The sequence below is a fragment of the Callospermophilus lateralis genome, chromosome 10, assembly GCF_048772815.1.
Source record: "Callospermophilus lateralis isolate mCalLat2 chromosome 10, mCalLat2.hap1, whole genome shotgun sequence".
Taxonomy (NCBI): Eukaryota; Metazoa; Chordata; class Mammalia; order Rodentia; family Sciuridae; genus Callospermophilus; species Callospermophilus lateralis.
The window spans coordinates 57,273,281-57,293,589 of record NC_135314.1 but is presented as its reverse complement, the minus strand read 5'-3'; the positions used below and the strand labels follow the sequence as shown (position 1 = coordinate 57,293,589).

At 35.7% G+C, this 20,309-nt stretch overlaps 1 protein-coding gene across 3 annotated transcripts in view; it reads right to left on the bottom strand.

Moving 5' to 3' along the window:
• The window catches only part of Polq (DNA polymerase theta), a 104,930-nt gene that overhangs the window by 67,226 nt on the left and 17,395 nt on the right, over window positions 1-20,309 (bottom strand). For 2 of the 3 annotated variants that reach the window (XM_076868281.2, XM_076868282.2), the window contains exons 8-9: window positions 12,316-12,462; window positions 10,747-10,959 (exon numbers count right to left, since the gene is read on the bottom strand). The exons of the other annotated variant lie outside the window; for it this stretch is intronic. In XM_076868281.2, the coding sequence (XP_076724396.2) occupies window positions 10,747-10,959; window positions 12,316-12,462 (360 nt within the window). The remainder of the gene's footprint in view (window positions 1-10,746; window positions 10,960-12,315; window positions 12,463-20,309) is intronic. 3 annotated transcript variants of the gene reach the window in all.

Here is a 20,309-nt window from a genome sequence, read left to right as displayed (position 1 = left end):
CCCTAAAATTTGCTACTCGGGCATAAAGATTATTTTGAGCTAAAGGCAATCAGAAAACAGAGAAAATGCTTTGTCCTCTCTCAGTCTGCCTAAAGTAAGACATAAATTTCCCTTTGTGAATATGTTTCGTCTCTCCTCACCCATACCAAGAGAAGAACCCTTATCATAGGAGACAGAAGGTCCTTTTTTTATTGTTTAGCTGTCAATGGATCTTTATTTTATTTATTTATATGTGGTAGTAAGAATCAAACCCAGTGCCCCACACATGCTAGGCAAGCGCTCTACCACTGAACCCCAACCCCAACCAAGAAGGTCCTTTTTGAGACAGATCTGTACAAACAAATATTACTTATATAAACTTCTGCCGTTAGTTTCCTATATATATAACCTTCTCCTGATTTAGTGTCCCAACAAGATCAAACACCTTTTCCTTTGTCTTTTCACTTGTCCACAATTTATGGAGAAATATCATAAAAACTATAAGACCCTAGGTCTAATAGCCTTGTGGGATCTTCATTTCCATGAAAGCTTCCATGCACATAAAAATTAAATTATCAATATCAAATGAAGTTTGCATGCCTTTTCTCCAGGTAATCCATTATCAATTATTTAGCAGGCCCCAGCTGCAGAACCTAAGTTAATACAAAAATAGCTCTTTTCCTTCAGCTAAAGGACCAACCATTATTGTTTAATAATTAGGTAATAGAGATACTTTAAAAACTATGAAGTAAAATTCAAATACAAATTACTAGTCACAGTGATGACAAATAAATTAAAAAACACTTATAAATAAATACCTTAAAAAGTCACATTATAATATTTAATCTAATAAATAGATTAATTTAGTAAATTATTAAAAATTTTAATCTAATTGAGTAAAGCATTATTTTCAAAACTGAATCCAATGATGTGGGAAAAGCAACAGTCAAATAAGATGTTCAATAAGCAAAATGTGAAGGGCATGAGTGTGAATTTTTTATTGATTTTTTAAAAAATAAATGTCAGTGGAATGCATTACAATTTTTATTACATATATATAGCACAATTTTTCATATCTCTGGTTGTATATAATGTATGTTGACACCAATTCATGTCTTCATACATGTACTTTGGATAATGATGTCTATCACATTCCACCATCCTTGCCAACCCCCTGCCCCCTCCCTTTCCCTCCCACCCCTCTGCCCTATCTAGACTTTGTCTATTCCTCCTATGTTCCCCCTCCCTACCCCACTATGAATCAGCCTCCTTGTATCAGAGAAAACATTTGGCACTTGTTTTGGGGGGCTTGGCTAACTTCACTTAGCATTATCTTCTCCAATGCTATCCATTTACCTGCAAATGCCATGATTTATTCTCTTTTATTGCTGAATAAAATTCTATGTGTATATTCATCTACTGAACGCCATCTAGGTTGGCTCCACAGTTTAGCTACTGTGAATTGTGCTGCTATAAACATTGATGTGGCTGTGTCCCTGTAGTATGCTGATTTAAAGTCCTTTGGGTATAGATCGAGGAGAGGGATAACTGGGTCAAATGGTGGTTCCATTCCCAGATTTCCAAGGAATCTCCATACTGCTTTCCATATTGGCTGCACCAATTTGCAGTCCCACCAGCAATATATGAGTGTACCTTTTTCCCCCACATCCTCGCCAACTCTGATTGTTGTTTGTCTTAATAATAGCTGCCATTCTGATTGGAGTAAGATGATATCTTAGACTAGTTTTGATTTGCATTTCTCTGATTGCTAGAGATGATGAACATTTTTTCATATAGTTGTTGACTGACTGTTTATCCTCTAAATAAAACCAGCATTGTGATACTGTATCCTAACCATACCAGGCAGAAAAAGTACAGATGTACAGATGATGCTTTCCTATCACTGACTGCCAAGTTGAGAATAACAGGATAAAATGAAAGGACTATAAACTGGGTAATCATTGACTACTTATCTAGACATAATTACAAAAAGAAAGGTGCCATTATGAAAAAAAAAAAAAAAAAAAAGACACAAGATGCCTGCAACAGGTGGAATAGAAGCTCCCAGGTTTCACTACCAACCCATTCCCTCTCCCCAGAAAGGATCCTTTGTGAAGACCTCCAAACTTGAAAATAAACCTGAGGCGTCTGCATGACAACAGAATCCTACCCGGTCAGCCTCCCTCCCTCTACCCCAGCAAAAAACACACACACACACACACACACACACACACACACGGAACTAAGATAAATGACTTCATTTTGACTACATCAGAGCACAGTGTCCAAAGGTCATCACAGTGCCAAAGGAGAGGCATCCCTAGGACTCATGGTTTCTATAGTAGGAAAAGAGAATCAGAAGCAGACATGTAGCTTCCTAGCATTTCACTATAATCCCAAGAAGCCCACCTACACCTAGATCACCTAGGGTCAGGTAGAAACAAAACAGGAGGTGAGCTCACAGTGACCAACAGGCAGGTCTTGGTGGAAGCTCTGTGTACCTGCCAGCAGGGGTACCTGCCTAGAAGTACCAGCCAACAACATTACTGTGCACAAAATTTGCTTGCTATCTAGGCAGGAGAGCAAACCTTGACTCACTTCTTAGTATAGTAGCTGGTCCCATCTAGACTGAGCAGCAGCTCTGCTTAACATCAAGGTCCAGCCTGCAAGACTGGCCTCTAAAGATCTCAAATTTTGGTACCATCTGGCCAGGAAATACACCCTGGGACCCATTCCAATCATAGCCTATTGCAATGTCCAACCAGCAACTCTCCCTTATTGCAGAGTTCAGACAGTTCTGACTCAAAAGCAGAGCCAAGTCAGTAGCCCCACTTGAAATTAAAGCAAAGGCAGAAACCCAAAACCAGGCTCTGACTACCTGGGTTCACTAGCAGCTGGCTCACACAGAATCATAGGTCACACTAATTGTCACACTAATTAGCGAGGGTCTATCCCTTCTGAAGAACACCTATAAAGAAGGGGCTGTTTCCATACAAGTTTTAAAGTTATCCTAGAGCTGTGGAGGAGCAGCTAGGTGGACTGGAGCACTGGCCCTGGCCACTTGAAGCATGCCATACCCTCTGGGGCCTGAGGCTAGGTAAGCCAGGGGTGCTGGCTGACCTTTTGTACCTGGCCTGGGCCAGTGCAGATGCCTACTCCACACAGTGCCACAGCCAGACACCCAAGCATGCACAATCAGACAACCTCAATCTCCTGCTTCCCAAAAAGCTGTAGAAAAACAGAACTTTGGATAGAAGGAAATCAGAATATGCTACCCCCAAATTTGTTACTTGAGCATAAAGATTATTTTGAGCTAAAGGCAATCAGAAAACAACAAACACAGAAGTGGAACAAACTTGAATGGAAGGAAGTTCAGGCTCAAGGTTTAACCAATAGTGTTAGTTCTTTTCCAAATCCTGATCAGCATAAGTTTGAACCCTAGTGCTAAATAAACCTCTAGATTAGCACATTCAGGCAATAACCCCTATGGGGTTCCCCTCTTGCCCCTGCAGGAGTTCTGTTTCTGTTCATTCTTGAATAAATCCTACTCCTTTCACTCTGGCCTTCCACTGTCATGTGAATTTTATTCTTCAGATTTGCAAGACAAAATCCTTGCTGCTCGAGCTGCTAGCGCCTACTACAATATTGGGGGCCATAGCACCCATTTAGAGCTGCAATAACTGAAAGCAGCAACACACCACACAATGATAGTGGAGGAGAATCCAGCTTTGCCTTCAGAGCTGATGCCAGTATGCATACCCTGTTGTGATTAGCTGTTAAAACTAAAAGGGGCTTTCTTGGCTGCAGAGGCCTCCAGTTTAACAGACTCCACATACCAAAAGAAGTAGAGAACTGAGTTTTATCTCAAAATCTGGTTTCAGTATGGACACCAGGACAAGAACATAGAATTACAAAGAATCAGCAAATCATACTTCCAAAAGAAACTTAATAAAGCTCTAACAATGGACCCTGAAGAAATGGAGAGGTATGAAATAATAGACAAAGAATCCAAAATATTTTTGTAAGAAAGACCATGAACTGCAAGATTATACAGATAAAAATTAAATGAAATTTGGAAAATAGTACATGAACAAAATGAGAAGTTTGACAAAGAAATAAAAAAAATAGAAAGAAATATAAATTCTAGAGATGAAAAATATAATGACTGAATTGCAGAATACAATAGAAAACATAGTCATACAAAAACCATATGATTCAGCAATCCCACTTCTAGGTTTGTATGCCAAAAATTTGAAATCAGTGTACCAAGAGATACTTGCATCCCTGTGTTTTCTGCAACACTATTTACAATAACCAAGTTATGGAATGAACCTAAGTGCCCATCAATAGATAAAAAGATAAAGATAATGTGGCATATATACACATTAGAATACTATCCAGCCTTTAAAAAGAAGGAAATTATGGTATTTGTGACAACATGGATGAACCTGAAGGATATTATGCTAGTGAAATATTCAGGCACAGAAAGTAAATACCACTTCTTTTACTTATATGTGGAATCTAAAATTTAAAAACATTGAACACAAAGGAGCAGAGAGCTAAATGGTTGTTACTAGAGGCTGGGAGTGGAAAAAATGGAGAGATGTTGATCAAAGTTTATAATATTTAGTTATACAGGAAGTATCAATATTTGAGGTGATGGATATGCTAATTAGTTTGATTCAATCACTCCCTATACATATATCATAGCATCACTTTGTACCCTATAAAGATATACAATTATGCTAGTTATGGTGGAACACACCCATAATCCCAGCAACTTAGATCTATGAAGCAGTGGGATCACAAGTTCAAGTTCGGCCTCAACAACATAGGAGGCCCAGTCTCAAACTAAAAAATAGAAAGGACGTGAGATATAGGATATAACTCAGTGGCAAAGCACCCCTGAGTTCAATTCCCAATACAAAAAAAAAAAAAGTATAATTACAATTTGTCGATATCCAGCTTTTAAAAACATGAATAAAATGTCACCTGACTCTTTGAATGCCCACAAAACAACCCTGCTGAAGGAAGAAACACTACAAAATGAGCTAACTAGTATTAGCAGTAAAATAATAAGCTACTGAGTTGTTTAAATATAGAATGTAACTACTACAGATAACAAGAATTGATTATGATTTATTGACTAGATTAGTTAGAATATAAATTTATTTAAACGAGATAGAATTAAATTCTTCCTACCTTCTTTCTTCCTTCCTTTCTTTTTTGGAAATGGGGTTTGAACCCAGGGGTATATTACCATTGAACCATATCCTCAGTCCTTTTATTTTTATTTTATTTTATTTTTTTGCCACAGGGTCTCATTAAATTGCTGAGGGTCTTGATAAGTTGCTGAGATTGGCCTCAAACTTGGGATACTCCTGTCTCAGGCTCCTGAGAAATTAGTTTATTTAATTAAATGGACTACCCTTTTGGAGGATGGGCAAGATTTATGAAAATGTTCAAATAAATGCCAATATATATTTATACAGGTTCCTATTCCCACCTGCTGGTCTCGCTTATACCACAAGAGGGAACTTGAAGCTATTTAAAATCAAATATTTATTACTGACTGTTGACCTGCAAATCATTATTTTGACACAAAGCACCATCATCCTACAATGGAAGATTCCACATAATCTACAGATGATCTAAATAAAACACCATGTTATCTAAATAAAATGCCATATACTCTCCAAGGAATGTTAATAACAATCTATGAAATGCACAGAAGTTACAAACATACTACACAGTATGAAAAGCGAAACCAAGCATTTAAATCTTCATGGTGAATATAAAACACCATATTCCCACATTCCCTACTTGCTTAAAGTTCTAAGCAAGTTATATGCCATCCTGATAGGAATGCAAGGTCAAAAGCTCAAAAGACTTCAAGAATTAAGAAATGAAGTTATTAAGGTATTTTTAATTCTGATGTAATACCATATGACTTAAGGCTTCATAATTAACCCAGAGAACCAATCTTCCAATTGTTCTTCATATGATAAACACAAGCTAAGGTAAACAAGACCTCCTTATCTTTTTTGTTAACTTAAAGGCCCTCTGGACCTGAAGGAAGAATATCTACATAAAAGAGACTTACATTTCTTTCTCTAGAATTGTGAATCTGAGAAACCAGTTTGGAGAAGGGTAGGGTGAGGCAAATAGGAATAGGAGTACCTTACTTTATTCCCTTATAAAACATACCATTTGCATAATTTGTAGTAAAATAAGAGAAAAACAGGATAAATTTCTCTGATACCTATCATAAGGGAAGTCTAATAATTTGGAAGCTTTTTTAATCATCAAAATATTTAGGGCTTAAAAAAGAGGCAGCGCAATAATCCTTCAGAGATTGTAAAATGAGTCATTTGTTGCTGGGTCTGAGAATGACAGTTGTGTCCAAATACCCATCCTCTCAGTCTTCCTTTAATAAAACCCTTAAGTCCAGCATACAGCCACTCAGCTAAAGATTAGATTCCCCAGCATCTTTACAGTTGGGGAATATAATCATGTGACTAAGTTCTGGTCAACTGTATGTGAGGAGAAATATTATAGGCAACTTCTAGGTGGTGCCCATTAAGGGCAGGGCATGTGTTTTATTTCCTCATCTCCCTCTTCCTGATGTTTCAAATGCAAATGATGAAAGAGACTGGACTAGCCATCTTGTGCCAAAGGATAGAAACTATATTGCTGGAAAAACAAAATGAAAGACGAGGTGTCTAACACGTTGCACCAGCATATCAACCCCAGGTGGCAAACCATTATGAGAAAGAAACTAATTTCTCAGAAGGCTGAGACAGAAAGATCCCAAGTTTGAGGCCAGTCTCAGCTACTTACCAAGACCCTTAGCAATCTACTGAGACCCTGTCTCAAAAAAAATTAATTAGGGCTGGGGATGTGGCTCAAGCGGTAGCGTGCTCGCCTGGCATGCGTGCGGCCCGGGTTCAATCCTCAGCACCACATACAAACAAAGATGTTGTGTCCGCCGAAAACTAAAAAATAAAAATAAATATTAAAATTCTCTCTCTCTCTTTAAAAAAAATTAATTAAAAAAATTAAAAAGGACTGGGGATATGATTCAATGGTAAAATGCCCCTAGGTTCAAACCCCAGTACCAAAAAGGAAAGGAAAGGAAAGGAAAGGAAGGAAGGAAGGAAGGAAGGAAGGAAGGAAGGAAGGAAGGGAGGGAGGGAGGGAGGGAGGGAGGGAGGAAGAATTTAATTCTATATTATTTACATATATTGACTTTCATTATAGCAATAAATTTATATTCTAACTAATCCAGTCACCAATAAATCATAGTCAATTCTTGTTATCTGTGGTAGTTACATTCTATAGAGTCACCAAAAGGTGAATTCTGCATCATTGCACAGGGGGGGAACAGAGGAATTTCCTGTGAGCCTAGGACTAGAGTCACAACCTTTTCATCATTGAAAGTCACAACCTTTTCATCATTGTTTCATCTGTCTCTGCTTTAAAATATCTTATTTAATATATATTATTGATTTATTAACTGCACTTACAGACAACACTCCTATAGCTCATGCCTGAACAAAGCTCATTTAAAATATTTTTCTAGAAGGCACATCTAGACTTAATGCAGAAAGGAATTACTAGCTAGAAGTTTAGCACTATATCTAGAAATCATTTTAAGCAAAAATCACCACAAAAATATATAAAATTATGAAAAATGTGGCATTAAATAGACCCTAAAAGGGTGTTTGTTTATAGTAAAGGAGCTGAAGGAAGAAGGCAGACTTATGACCTCAGCAGAAAAGTGTACTTGCAAAGACTTAGATTTTTTGCAGCTTTATACATATCCGCAAAGCCCCCAGAATTCTGAATAAATAAAAAATAAAATAAGGCCCCAGATTTCTGAGCAAATTCTAATAAATGGGGAAATTCACAAATATGGAATCTGTAAATAATAAGTATCAACTATATTTGGGGAGTTCATGTGAAAAATTAGGTGGTTCTAAAAGTCACTTCCTCAGTATCCTACTCAGCTTTTAGTATCCAAAATAACCCACCTATTTTTCCATTAACACTTTTTGTTTCTCAGCTGGATTTCTTAATTTCTCTTTCGTAGTTGCAAAGGTTTTTATTGGTTTTTTTGATGTTGATGGGGTTTTTTTGTTTTTGTTTTTGTTTTTTGGGGGGGGCATATATAGTATAACATTCCTATAGGAGAAAGATGAAATGACAGAGAATATTCTTCCTAAGTTTCTTTAACAATTTAGTAAAACATCAAATGATCTCAATGGTATAGCGATTCAAAATAATATTTTTTTTATCTCTTGATATTTAGTTGAAAACAGTTTCTTCATTGCTTAAGTCAAAAAATTTTGTATGGATTGCTGGCCAGTAGTACAAGATAAGAAAGTGTTTTCAGAGCCAGATCCAACTGGGAGGAAAAAGTGGAATATAAAATGCCTATTCACAGGCAGAATTAATATTGTCAAAATGACCATACTACTAAAAGCACTATACAGATTTAATGCAATTCCAATCAAAATCCCAATGGCATTCCACATAGAAACAGAAAAAGCAATCATGAAATTCATCTGGAAAAATATGAGACCCAAAATAGCCAAAACAATCCTTATCATGAAGAAAGAACCAGGTGGCATCAATATACCAGACCTTACATTTATATTACAGAGTAATAGTAACAAAAATAGCATGGTATTGGCACCAACATAGACTTGTAGACCAATGGTAAAGAATAGAGGACACAGAGACAAACCCACATAAATATACGTTATCTCATACTAGACGGAGCCAAAAACATATATTGGAGAAAAGGTAGCCTCTTCAACAAATGGTGCTGGGGAAACTGGAAATTCATACAAAACAAAAATGAAATTAAGCTCCTATCTCTCATCATGCACAAAATTCAATTCAAAGTGGATCAAGGACCTAGGAATCAGACCAGAGACCCTGCGCCTAATAGAAGAAAAAGTAGGCCCTAATCTTTATCATGTCAGATTAGGTCCTGACTTCCTTAACAAGATTCCTATAGCACAAGAAATAAAATCAAGAATTAATAAATCAAACTGAAAAGCTTCTTCTCAGCAAAAGAAACAATCAGTGAAGTGAAGACAGAGCCTACAGAATGAGAGCAAATTTTTACCACATACACATCAGATAGAGCACTAATCTCCAGGATATATAAAGAACTCAAAAACTTAACACCAAAAAAAGAAATAACCCAATCAATAAATGGGATAAGGAACTGAACAGACACTCTCAGAAGATATATAATCGATCAACAAATATATGAAAAAATATTCAACCTCTCTAGCAATTAAAGAATGCAAATTAACTACTCTAAGATTTCATCTCACTCCACTCAGAATGGCAGCTATTAAGAATAGAAACAACAATAATTGTTGGCGAGGATGTGGAGAAAAAGACACACTGATACATTGCTGGTGGAATTGCAAATTGGTACAACCAATCTGGAAAGCAGTATGGAGATTTCTTGGAAAACCTGGAATTTGACCCAGCTATCCCATTCCTCATTGTATACCCAAAGGACTTAAAAATAGTACACTACAAGGATGCAGCCACATCAATATTTATAGCAGCACAATTCACAATAACTAAACTGTGGAACCAACCTAGATGTCCTTCAATAGATGAATGGATAAAGAAACTGTGGTATACATACACAATGGAATATTATTCAGCATAAAAAGAGAATAAGATCATAGCATTTGCAGGTAAATGGATGGAGCTGAAGACTATCATGCTAAGTGAAGAAAGCCAATCCTAAAAAAACAAAGACTGAATGTTTTCTCTGATAAGTGGATGCTGATTCATAATGGGGGTGGGGGGAGATTGTGGGAGGAATGGAGGAATTTTAGATACGGCAAAGGGTAGGGAGGGAAAGGGAGGGGGCATGGGGATAGGAAAGATGGTGGAAAGAGATGGACACCATTATCCTAGGTACATGTATGAAGATACAAATGGTGTGACTACTTTGTGTACAACCAGAGAAGTGAAAAATTGTGCTCCACTTGTGTATAATGAATTGAAGTGCATTCTGCTGTCATATATAACTGATTAGCATAAATAAATAAACTTAAAAAAAGAAAAAAATGCTTATTCAAAAAGTGTGAGGATACTTCTCAGCTCTTAAAATCCCAGTCTGACTTCTGAGACCATAAACCTAAGCAGAATTAATATCTATGAAAATTGATTAGAATTAAAGAGTTGACTATACTTACAAACTAAAAATCATGTCCCAATTAATGATGGTTGAATCTGATGATCATTATTATCCAAAGTATATGTATGAAGACATGAATTGGTATGAGTATACTAGATATACAACCAGAGATATGAAAAATTGAGCTCTATATATGTAATAAGAATTGTAATGCATTCTACTGTTATATATAAATAAAAATAAATAAATAAGATTTTTAAAAAAGAGCAGACTATATTTGCAAACTAAAAATCATGTCCCAGCTAATGGAATAAGAAATCATCTTGATTTATGTAACACTGAATCATTTCACTGTATATGCTACAAAAGAAAATCTTAATTCTACATTAGTAGAAAACCAATGGTTGACAATATGTGAAAATTGTAACTGATATTCACTATAAATATTAAGTGAATCCAAAAGGATGACTTGTCCAAGTACACTGGATAATGAAGAAACAGTACAATGAGAAATGGGGCCAAGTACTAGTCAAAATTTCAAGTTTGACACTGTCTTTTTGTAATGCTACTACAATTAAATTCAAACTCACCCATTGTATCAACTCCTTTCCTGCCAGCACGACCAACCATCTGCTTGTAAGTAAGAATATCTAGAGGTCGACCACTGAAAATAGGAGTCCGAATAATCACACGACGTGCAGGTAAATTCACCCCAGAAGAAAGAGTAGAAGTTGCTGCCAAGACTCGAATGAGACCTTGACGAAAGGCTCCTTCAATGATATCCCTCTCCTCAAAAGTAAGCCCTGAAAAAAAAAGGGGGTTCCAAATATATATTTATTAACATATAATGAAAATATACTTGATAACTTATAAACAATGTGAGAGTTTGCTACAAGCCTCTAAAGATTTTCTTTAGCTATTGTTACGACAACAAAAAAATCATCAGTCTATTTATTTAAGGGCATAATCTGCCACCTCTACTATACCTTCTAGATCTGGGATCAATAAATTTTTCCTATATTTTAGATTTTGCAGAATAGGTAAACTCTGTTGTAACTATTCTACCCTGCCACTGTCACATAAAAACATACACAGAATAGGCATGATAGTGTTCCAATAAAACTTAAAAAAAAAAAAAAAAAAAAAACAGATGGCAAGCTAAATTTATAGCATACTACAGTTTCCCAATCTCTATTCTTTTGGGTGTTCTTTTAAATTTATTTTAAAATAAATTTTAAATTTTAGAATATTTTAAATAAATTTAGTAGATTTAGTAAAATTTATTTTAAATTTTGTATCATGATATATACATAGGTATATTATACATACTGTATACATCATGATTAAAAATCACATAACTGTTACCATTTTATATATGTACTGATAAATATTTAAAATAAGTTAAAAAGGTTAAATTCTCAATCGTAGAAACTATATATTTTTTATCAGATCCTTAGCACATATGATCATGGATGGAACACTTCCTAAAAAAAAGTTATTTAATTCAATGACTGCCATAATCTCTGATTTTAAACATTCTAGCCCTCTCTAAATGCACTATCACAATTTCTAAAATAAATTTGATTTTGATATCTCTGAGAATATTTCGTACTCTTGAGATAAAAAGATACATTCAGATGGCATAAAAGTAGCAAGCATACTCAAAATTTTAAGGAAACAGTACAGAAACAAAATAATTTTAGAATTTACTTCACCAATGATTCAAAAAAGCCTTTATATAGTACTATACACAACATAGATAAATAAACTCGAACATGTTTGTTTTATTCTTGTTTAACTTAATTATGCAATTTCTTAAAATGAGATATAAGAATATTTTTTTTAAAGAGAGAGAGAGAGAGAGAGAGAGAGAGAGAGAGAGAGAGTTTTAATATTTATTTTTTAGTGATCCGCGAACACAACATCTTTGTTTGTATGTGGTGCTGAGGATCGAACCTGGGCCGCACGCATGCCAGGGGAGCACGCTACTGCCTGAGCCACATCCCCAGCCCAGAGATATAAGAATATTGAGATTAAAAAATATTTCTTGTTAATTAGATATGTCTTGTTAATTAATAAGTGAACATAAATATTAAAATGAAGAAATTTGAGAATTTTTAGAGAGGGTTTCCTGATAACAGATTATAAATATGGAATACCTGCATGATGAAATGCTACTCCCCATGGGACAGTATTCTGTAATACAAAGTCCAATCCGGAAGGTGAACGTTTTAACTGATGCATTACTTCCAGGAGGGCTTTTTGTTCCAGAATCACTGGTGGAAATTCGGATGGTTTTACCAATCCTGTCACAAACACACAAAAAAAATAAACATCTCAACACTGTTTACTTCTTGGAGTATTATCTCCCTAAGTCATGAGGGAGTTAAATACTAGGATATGGGTCAAAAACTGTTGCATACTATAAAGATCTGGGGATCTTTTAAAACTACTGACCCCTGGACACTGTGATGTGATTGATATAGGGTGTGACCTGCACATAGGAATCTTTAATTCTTCCCAGGTTATTTTTTTTTTAATACTTATTCTTTAGATTTCGGTGGACACAACATCTTTGTATGTGGTGCTGAGGATGGAACCCGGGCCGCACGCATGCCAGGCAAGCAGGCTACCGCTTGAGCCACATCCCCAGCCCCCAGGTTATTTTAAATGGTTACAAAAGTTTAGGAAACTCAGCATTAGAGTGATCCCAAGTCCATCAGTGTGTATGTTGGAGGGGGTGAGGGTGGGGGGGGTCAAAGGAACCTGTTGAAGGAAGGAGATGATTACAGATACTAATTACCATTCAAAGCCCAAAATTCAAAACCCTTGCTCAATGTTTGTCCAACCAATCAGCAGTATCAGTACCACCTAGGAGTCTTGTTCTCTATGAGAAGTATTCCATCCTAATAAGAAATAACCAATCACACAATACCTGCTGGCTTTGCTCTATGTAACCCTCTACCCCAGTAAGACTTTAACTGTCTTAAGTGCAGAAAATATTATTTCATTTTTTGTTTTTTTCCACATTTTTTTCTACTGGTGCATTATAGTTGTAAATATTGATGGGATTTGTAGTTACATATTCACACATGCACAAAATATAAGAATATGATTTGGCCAATATCACTCCCAGCACTTCCCCCCTCCCACATTCCATCCCTTGGTCACTTTTCTCTACTGATCTTCCTTTGCTTTTTATGAAATCCATTCAACCTTTGTTTTCCTTTTTGCCTCTCTAGCTTCTGCATATGAGAGAAAACATGACCCTTAACCTTCTGAGTTTGACTTAATTTGCTTAACATGATGGCTTCTAGTTCCATCTATTTTCTGCAAATGACATAATTTCATTTTTCTTTAAGGCTGAATAAAACTCCATTGTTTGTATAGACCACATTTTCTTTCTCCATTAATCTGTTTTGATGGACACCTAGGGCTGGTTTCATAGTTTACCTGTTGTGAATTATGCTACTATAAACGTGGGTAAGGACATATCACTGCAGTAAGATGACTTTAACTATTCAGGATAAACACTGAGAAGTGGTTAAAGCTGGGTCACATGGTGGTTCCATGCCTAAGCTTTTGAGAAGCCTCCATACTGATTTCCACAGTGGTTGTACTAATTTATAGTTCAACCACAGTGTAAAAGTGTACCTTTCTCTCCACATCCTCTCCAGCATTTATTATTGGTATTCTTGATGACTGCCATTCTGACTGGTATGAGATGAAATCTTAGTGTAGTTTTGATTTACATTTCCCAAATTGCTAATGATGTTAAACATTTTTTAAGTATTTGTTGATCATTTGTATTTTTTCTTTTGAGAAGTGTCTGTTTAATTCATTTGCCTATTTATTCATTGCATTATTTAATTTTTTCGGTGTATTTTTAGTTCTTTATATATGCTAGATATTAATCCTCTTTCAGAAGAGTAGCTAGCAAGATAATCTCCTAATCCACGGGTTCTCTCTTCACATTCCTAATTGTTTCCTTTCCTGTGCAAAAGTTTTTAATTTGGTGCTGTCCCATTTATTATCTCTAGTATTATTTCCTGATCTGTAGGGGTCCTATTGAGAAAGCCATTGCCTGTACAGAAAAGCTGAAGTGTGACCCCTACATTGTCTTCTAGGAGTTGCATGGTTTCTGGTCTAATTCCAAGGTCTTTGATTCACTTTAAGTTGACTTTTGTGGAGGGTGAGAGATAAGGGTCTAGTTTTGTTCTTCTATGTCAGGAGCTGCCACATAGGAACTGAGTGCCCCTGAGTCTTGAGTGATGAGAATGTGGAGATGTGGCAAGCCAGCTGTGGGCTGTGTGTGTGTGAACTATGAGCATTGAGTGAACAAAGTGGACTAAACCAACATTGCCTCTCTGTTTGGGTCTAGCTCTGGTCTTTTCACTTGCTCTGCTAAGACCCCCACACAGCTCATGAGATGGGCATGCCCTTCCTAGATGTCAGTCAATCTGCTGACACCAGACATCATGAAGTTAGACTCAACCCCTGCAACCTGACCCCTTGCCTCATTTGAATGGCTTATCCCCAAAAAAAGGGACCCCTAAGGTCAGAGGAGCTGTCACAGAACCCAAAGAAAAAGGTATTTCTTTGTCTCTATGTGATTATTTCGTGCAGCCCAGTTCACCTGGAGTGACCTTGAGTGTTTTAGTTGTGGAACTCAATACTTCTACACATGTATAACCAGGTATCCCCTCACCATTAGTTTAAAAGCTGTCAATCCTCCAGTGTATATTTTTGTCACCTTTGTCAAGGATAAGATGACTGTACCTGTGTGGATTTGTCTCTGTGCCTTATATTTTGTACCACTATTCAATGTATCAGTTCTTATGTCAATATCATGTAATTACAGCTCTGTGGTAAAATTTGAAGGCAGGTATTGTGATGTTTCCAGCATTGCTTTTTTGGCTTAAAATTGCTTTGCCTACTCTGGGTCTTTTATTCTTCCGGATGAAATTTAGAACTGTTTTTTCTAGTTCTGCAAAGAATATCATTGACATTTTGATGGGAGGACTGTATCAAATTTGTATATTGCTTTCGGTAGTACGGCGATTTCAACAATATTAATTCTGCCTATCCATGAACATGGGAGGTCTTTATATCTTCTGTGGTCTTCTTCAATTTCTTTTTTCAATGTTATATAATTTTCATGGTAGAAGTCTTTCATTTCCTTGGTTAGATTTAGATTTATTCCTAGGAAGTTGGTTTTTTTTTTTTTAAGAGGTTATCGTGACAGAAAATGTTTTCCTAATTTCTTCCTTAGCAGGTTCATTGTTATATAGGAAACTATTGATTTTTGCATGTTGATTTTGTAAGTGCTATTTTGCCAATTTTTTTAATTAGCTCTAGCAGTCTTTTGGTGGATTTTTTGGTGTCTTCTAAGTATAGGACCTCAACATCTGCAAACAGGGATAATTTGACTTCTTCCTGTTCTATTTGTATGTCTTTTATTTATTTCTCTTGCCTAATTGCTCTGGCTAGAATATCTAGCCCTCTATTAAATAAGAGTGATGAGAGTGGATATCCTTGACTTCTCCTGGATTTTAAAGGAAATGCTTTCAGTTTTTCCCCATTTACTATGAGGTTGGCTTTGGGGAGCCACTCTGAATGACCCACGCCTTCCAGTCCTGATGCAAGAGGCTCTGACCAATCATGACATTTCGTGGTAACTTGGGCATTGTCCCAGCCCAGGAAGTAGAGGGTGTGTCTTCAGATGTAGGTGTGTCACCCTTGGAGTTGAGATACACTCACCTGTTCTTTTGTAATTCTACCCCTTTGCCCTGTTTGGGATAGAATGTTCCATGGAAACATGGTCCCCTTCTCTTGCTCTGCCTTTGGATGGCCTTCCTAGATGTCAGTCAACCTGCTGATAGCAGACATCACAAAGCTAGACTCAACCCCCTGAAACCTGACCTCTTGCCTCATTTGAATGGCTTCTCCTCAATAAAAGGGTTCAGCATTGCTTTCTTGCTCTCTTTCTGTGGACCCTTAAGGTCACAGGAGCTATCATAGACCCAAAGAAAAAGGTATCTCTGTCTCTTGTATGATTATTTCCTGAAGCCCAGTTCACCTGGAGTGACCCTGAGTATTTTAGTCATGAGAAATGGAACCGTTGGCTTTGGGTCTTTCATGCATAGCCATTATAATGTTGAGATAGGTTCCCTCTTTCCCTAGTTTCTTTAGTATTTTTATCATGAATGTGTGCTGAATTTGTTGAAGAATTTTTCTGCATCTATTGAGATTACTAAGTGATTTTTGTCCTTAATTCTGTTCATGTGATAAATTACATTTATTAATTTCCATATCTTAAACCCTCCTTACATCTCTGGAATAAAACCAACTTGCTTGTAGGGTACAATCTTCTTAATGAATTTCAAAACACAATTTGCTGCTGGGCACGATGGCACACACCTATAATCCCAGCAGATAGGGAAGTGGAGGCAGGAGGATCACAAGTTCAAAACTAGCCTCGGCAATTTAGTGAGGCACTAAGCAACTCAGTGAGACTCTGTCTCTAAATAAAATTCAAAATTGGACTGGGGATGTGGCTCAGTGGTTGAGTGCCCCTGAGTTCAATCCCCAATACAAAAAAAAAAAAAAACAAACAAAAAAAAAAAACCCACAATTTGCTAATATTTTATTAGTGTTTTTGCATCTAAATTCATCAGGAATATTGGTCTATAGTTTTCTTTCCTTGATGTGTCCTTATCTGTTTTTGGTATGAGTGTGATATTGACTTCATAAAATGAATTTGAAAGTGTTCCATCATTTTCCATTTCATGGAATAATTTGAGGAGTACTGGCATTGGGGTTCTGAATGCCTCCTGTATCTGCATGTCCATCTCATTCTGAAGGTTTGGAATATTTTCTGCTATCATTTCCCTGAAGAGCTTATCTATTTCTTTAGCCCACATCTCACATCCCTCTTCAATTCCAGTGATTGTTTATATACATATCTGTTTGAAATCACAGTAATATTCACAACAAAAATCCGTTTTTTGAATACAACTTCAAAGAGCTCAAGTCTAGCCTATTTTGGAGCCATTCTAACATGGAGTAAGGTGAGAGGTGAGCCTTATCTCAGGAAGGTGTGACTCTTGACAAATAATGCATCTGCAACGTAAATCAAACAAAGGCTAAGAAAGTTTTTAACTTTCTTTTTGTAAAAAAGGTGGCAAAATACTTCCATGTTTTACACTGTCACCTTTAAACAGATCAGGCTGTCCTTATTACCTTCCAAAAATACATTTAAATTCATATTTTAGTGCAAAGAGTAATATAAAATTGTATATATAACTTATTGACAACAGGTTACTTTATCCAGTTATAAAACATCAAATGATACAAATAAATATGAACCAAATTTGTTATTTCTATACAAATCTGAGACTATTGCTATAGATAATTTTAGAGAACACCAACTTGGTAAAGTGCTCTTCCCCTAAGTTTTAACTGGTGTTTCTACACCAGTCCATACATGCATACTATCATATGATTTCCTTGTCAATAAAGAACTATCAGACGGATTCTCAGCTGAGTTCTACAAGACCTACAAAGAAGAATTAATACCAATATTCCTCAAATTATTCTATGAAATAGAAAAGGAGTGAATTTTTTCCAAACTCATTCTACGAGGCTAATAGCATCCTTATACCAAAACCAGAGACACATCAGGGAAAGAAAACTTCAGACCAATATCTGTGATGAACACAAACGTAAAAATTCTCAATAAATTTCTGGCAAATCACATACAAAAGCATATTAAAAAGACAGTGCACCATGATCAAGTGGGGTTCATTCCAGGGATGCAAGGTTGGTTCAACATATGAAAATCAATAAATGTAATTCATCACAACAATAGACTTAAAGAATAATATGATTATATCATAGATGCAGAGAAAGCATTTGACAAAATACAGCACTCTCTCATGTTCAAAACACTAGAAGAACTACAAATACTAGGAACATACCTCAACAATGTAAAAGTTATCTATGCTAAACCCAAGGCCAATATCATTCTAAATAGAAAAAAATTGGAAGCATTCCCTTTAAAAACTGGAATAGCACAGGGATGCCCTCTTTCACCTCTTCTATTTAACATAGTCCTTGAAGCTCTAGCCAGACAAAAGAAATTAAAGGGATACAAATAGGAAAAGAACTCAAACTATCAGTGTTTGCTGATGACATGTTTCTATACTTAGAAGATTCAAAAATTTCCACCAGAAAACTTCTAGAATTAAAAAATAAATTCAGTAAAGTAGCAGAATGTAAATCAATACCCATAAATCAAATGCATTTCTATACATCAGTGATGAATCCTCTGAAAGAGAAATAAGGAAAACTATCCCATTCACAATAGCCTCAAAAAGAAAAAAAAAAAAAAAAAACACATTTGGGAATCAATTTAACAAAAGAGGTGAAAGACCTCCACAATGAAAACTACAGAATACTAAAGAAGAATTTGAAAAAAACCTTAGAAGATGGAAAGATCTCCCATGTTCTTGGATAGGGAGAATCAATATTGTCAAAATGACCACACTATCAAAAACACTATACAGATGCAATGCAATTCCAATTAAAATCCCAATGTCATTCCTCATAGAAATAGAAAAGGCAATCATGAAATTCATTTGGAGGGGCTGGGGATGTGGCTCAAGCAATAGTGTGCTCGCCTGGCATGCGCAGGGCGCTGGGTTCAGCACCACATAAAAATAAAATAACGATGTTGTGCCCACCAAAAACTACAAAATAAACATTTTTAAAAAAATTCTCTCTCTCAAAAAAAAAAAGCCTTATTGTGCATTTATTTTAAAAAAATCATTTGGAAAAATAAGGACCCAAAATAGCCAAATCAATGCCTAGCAAGCTTTCCTATACTCCAACAGTGATTCTGCTGTTAAAGAAATTTAAAACAAAAAACAAAACAAAAAAAAAAATAACTATCCTATTCACAATACCCTAAAAAATACTTTGAAATAATCTAATCAATAGGTGAAAGATCTATACCATGAAAATTACAGAACACCAAAGGAAGAAATTGAAGACAACATTAGAAGATGCAATGCCCTCACAAGTGCTTCAATAAGAGAATGAATCATTTTAAACAGCCTTATTACCAAAAGCAATATACAGATTCAATGCAAAACCCGTAAAAATACCAATGACATTCTTCACAGAACTAGAAAAAAAAAATCCTAAAATTCAATAAGAAGCATGAGACCCATAATAGCCAACACAATTCTAAGCAAAAAGAATGATGCTGGAGGAATCATAATACCTGCTCTCAAATTGTTCTACAGAGCTAAAGTGACAAAAACAGCATTGTATTGGCATCAAAACAGGCCTGAAGACCAGTGGAATAGAATAGAAGACATATACTTATAGTTATCTGATATTTGACAAAGGTACCAAAAATATATATTCGAGACAAGGTCTTTTTAATGAATGGTGCTGGGAAAACTGGATGTCCATATAGAAAAGAATCAAATTAGATCCCTACAGAAAAGTCAAATCGAAGTGAATCAAAGACTTTTAGCAATAAGCCAGAAAATGTGCAACTGCTAGGAGAAAACATAAGTCAACATTCTATCCTGTTGGTGCTGGCACTGACTTCCTTAACAAGACTTCTCTCTAACTCAAGAAATAAAACCAAGAATCAATAAGTGGAATGCCATAAAATTATAAAGCTTCTGCACAGCAAAGGAAATATTAGGAGTATGAAGAGAGACCCTACTGAGTGGGAGAAGATCTTTGCCAGCTACTTCTCTGACAGGGCATTAATATCCAGAAATATAAAGAATTCAAACAGGTTAATACCAAAAATAAAATAAAAATAAAAAATAACCCTATCAATAAATGGGCAAAATAACTGAACAGATATTTCTTTAAAAAAAAAAAAAAAACCACAAATGGCCAACAAATTATTTTTTTTAATTTTTTTTAAATATTTTTATTATTATTATTGGTTGTTCAAAACATTACAAAGCTCTTGACATATCATATTTCATACATTAGATTCAAGTGGGTTATGAACTCCCATTTTTACCCCAAATACAGATTGCAGAATCACATTGGTTACACATCCACATTTTTACATAATGCCATATTAGTGACTGTTGTATTCTGCTACCTTTCGTATCCTCAA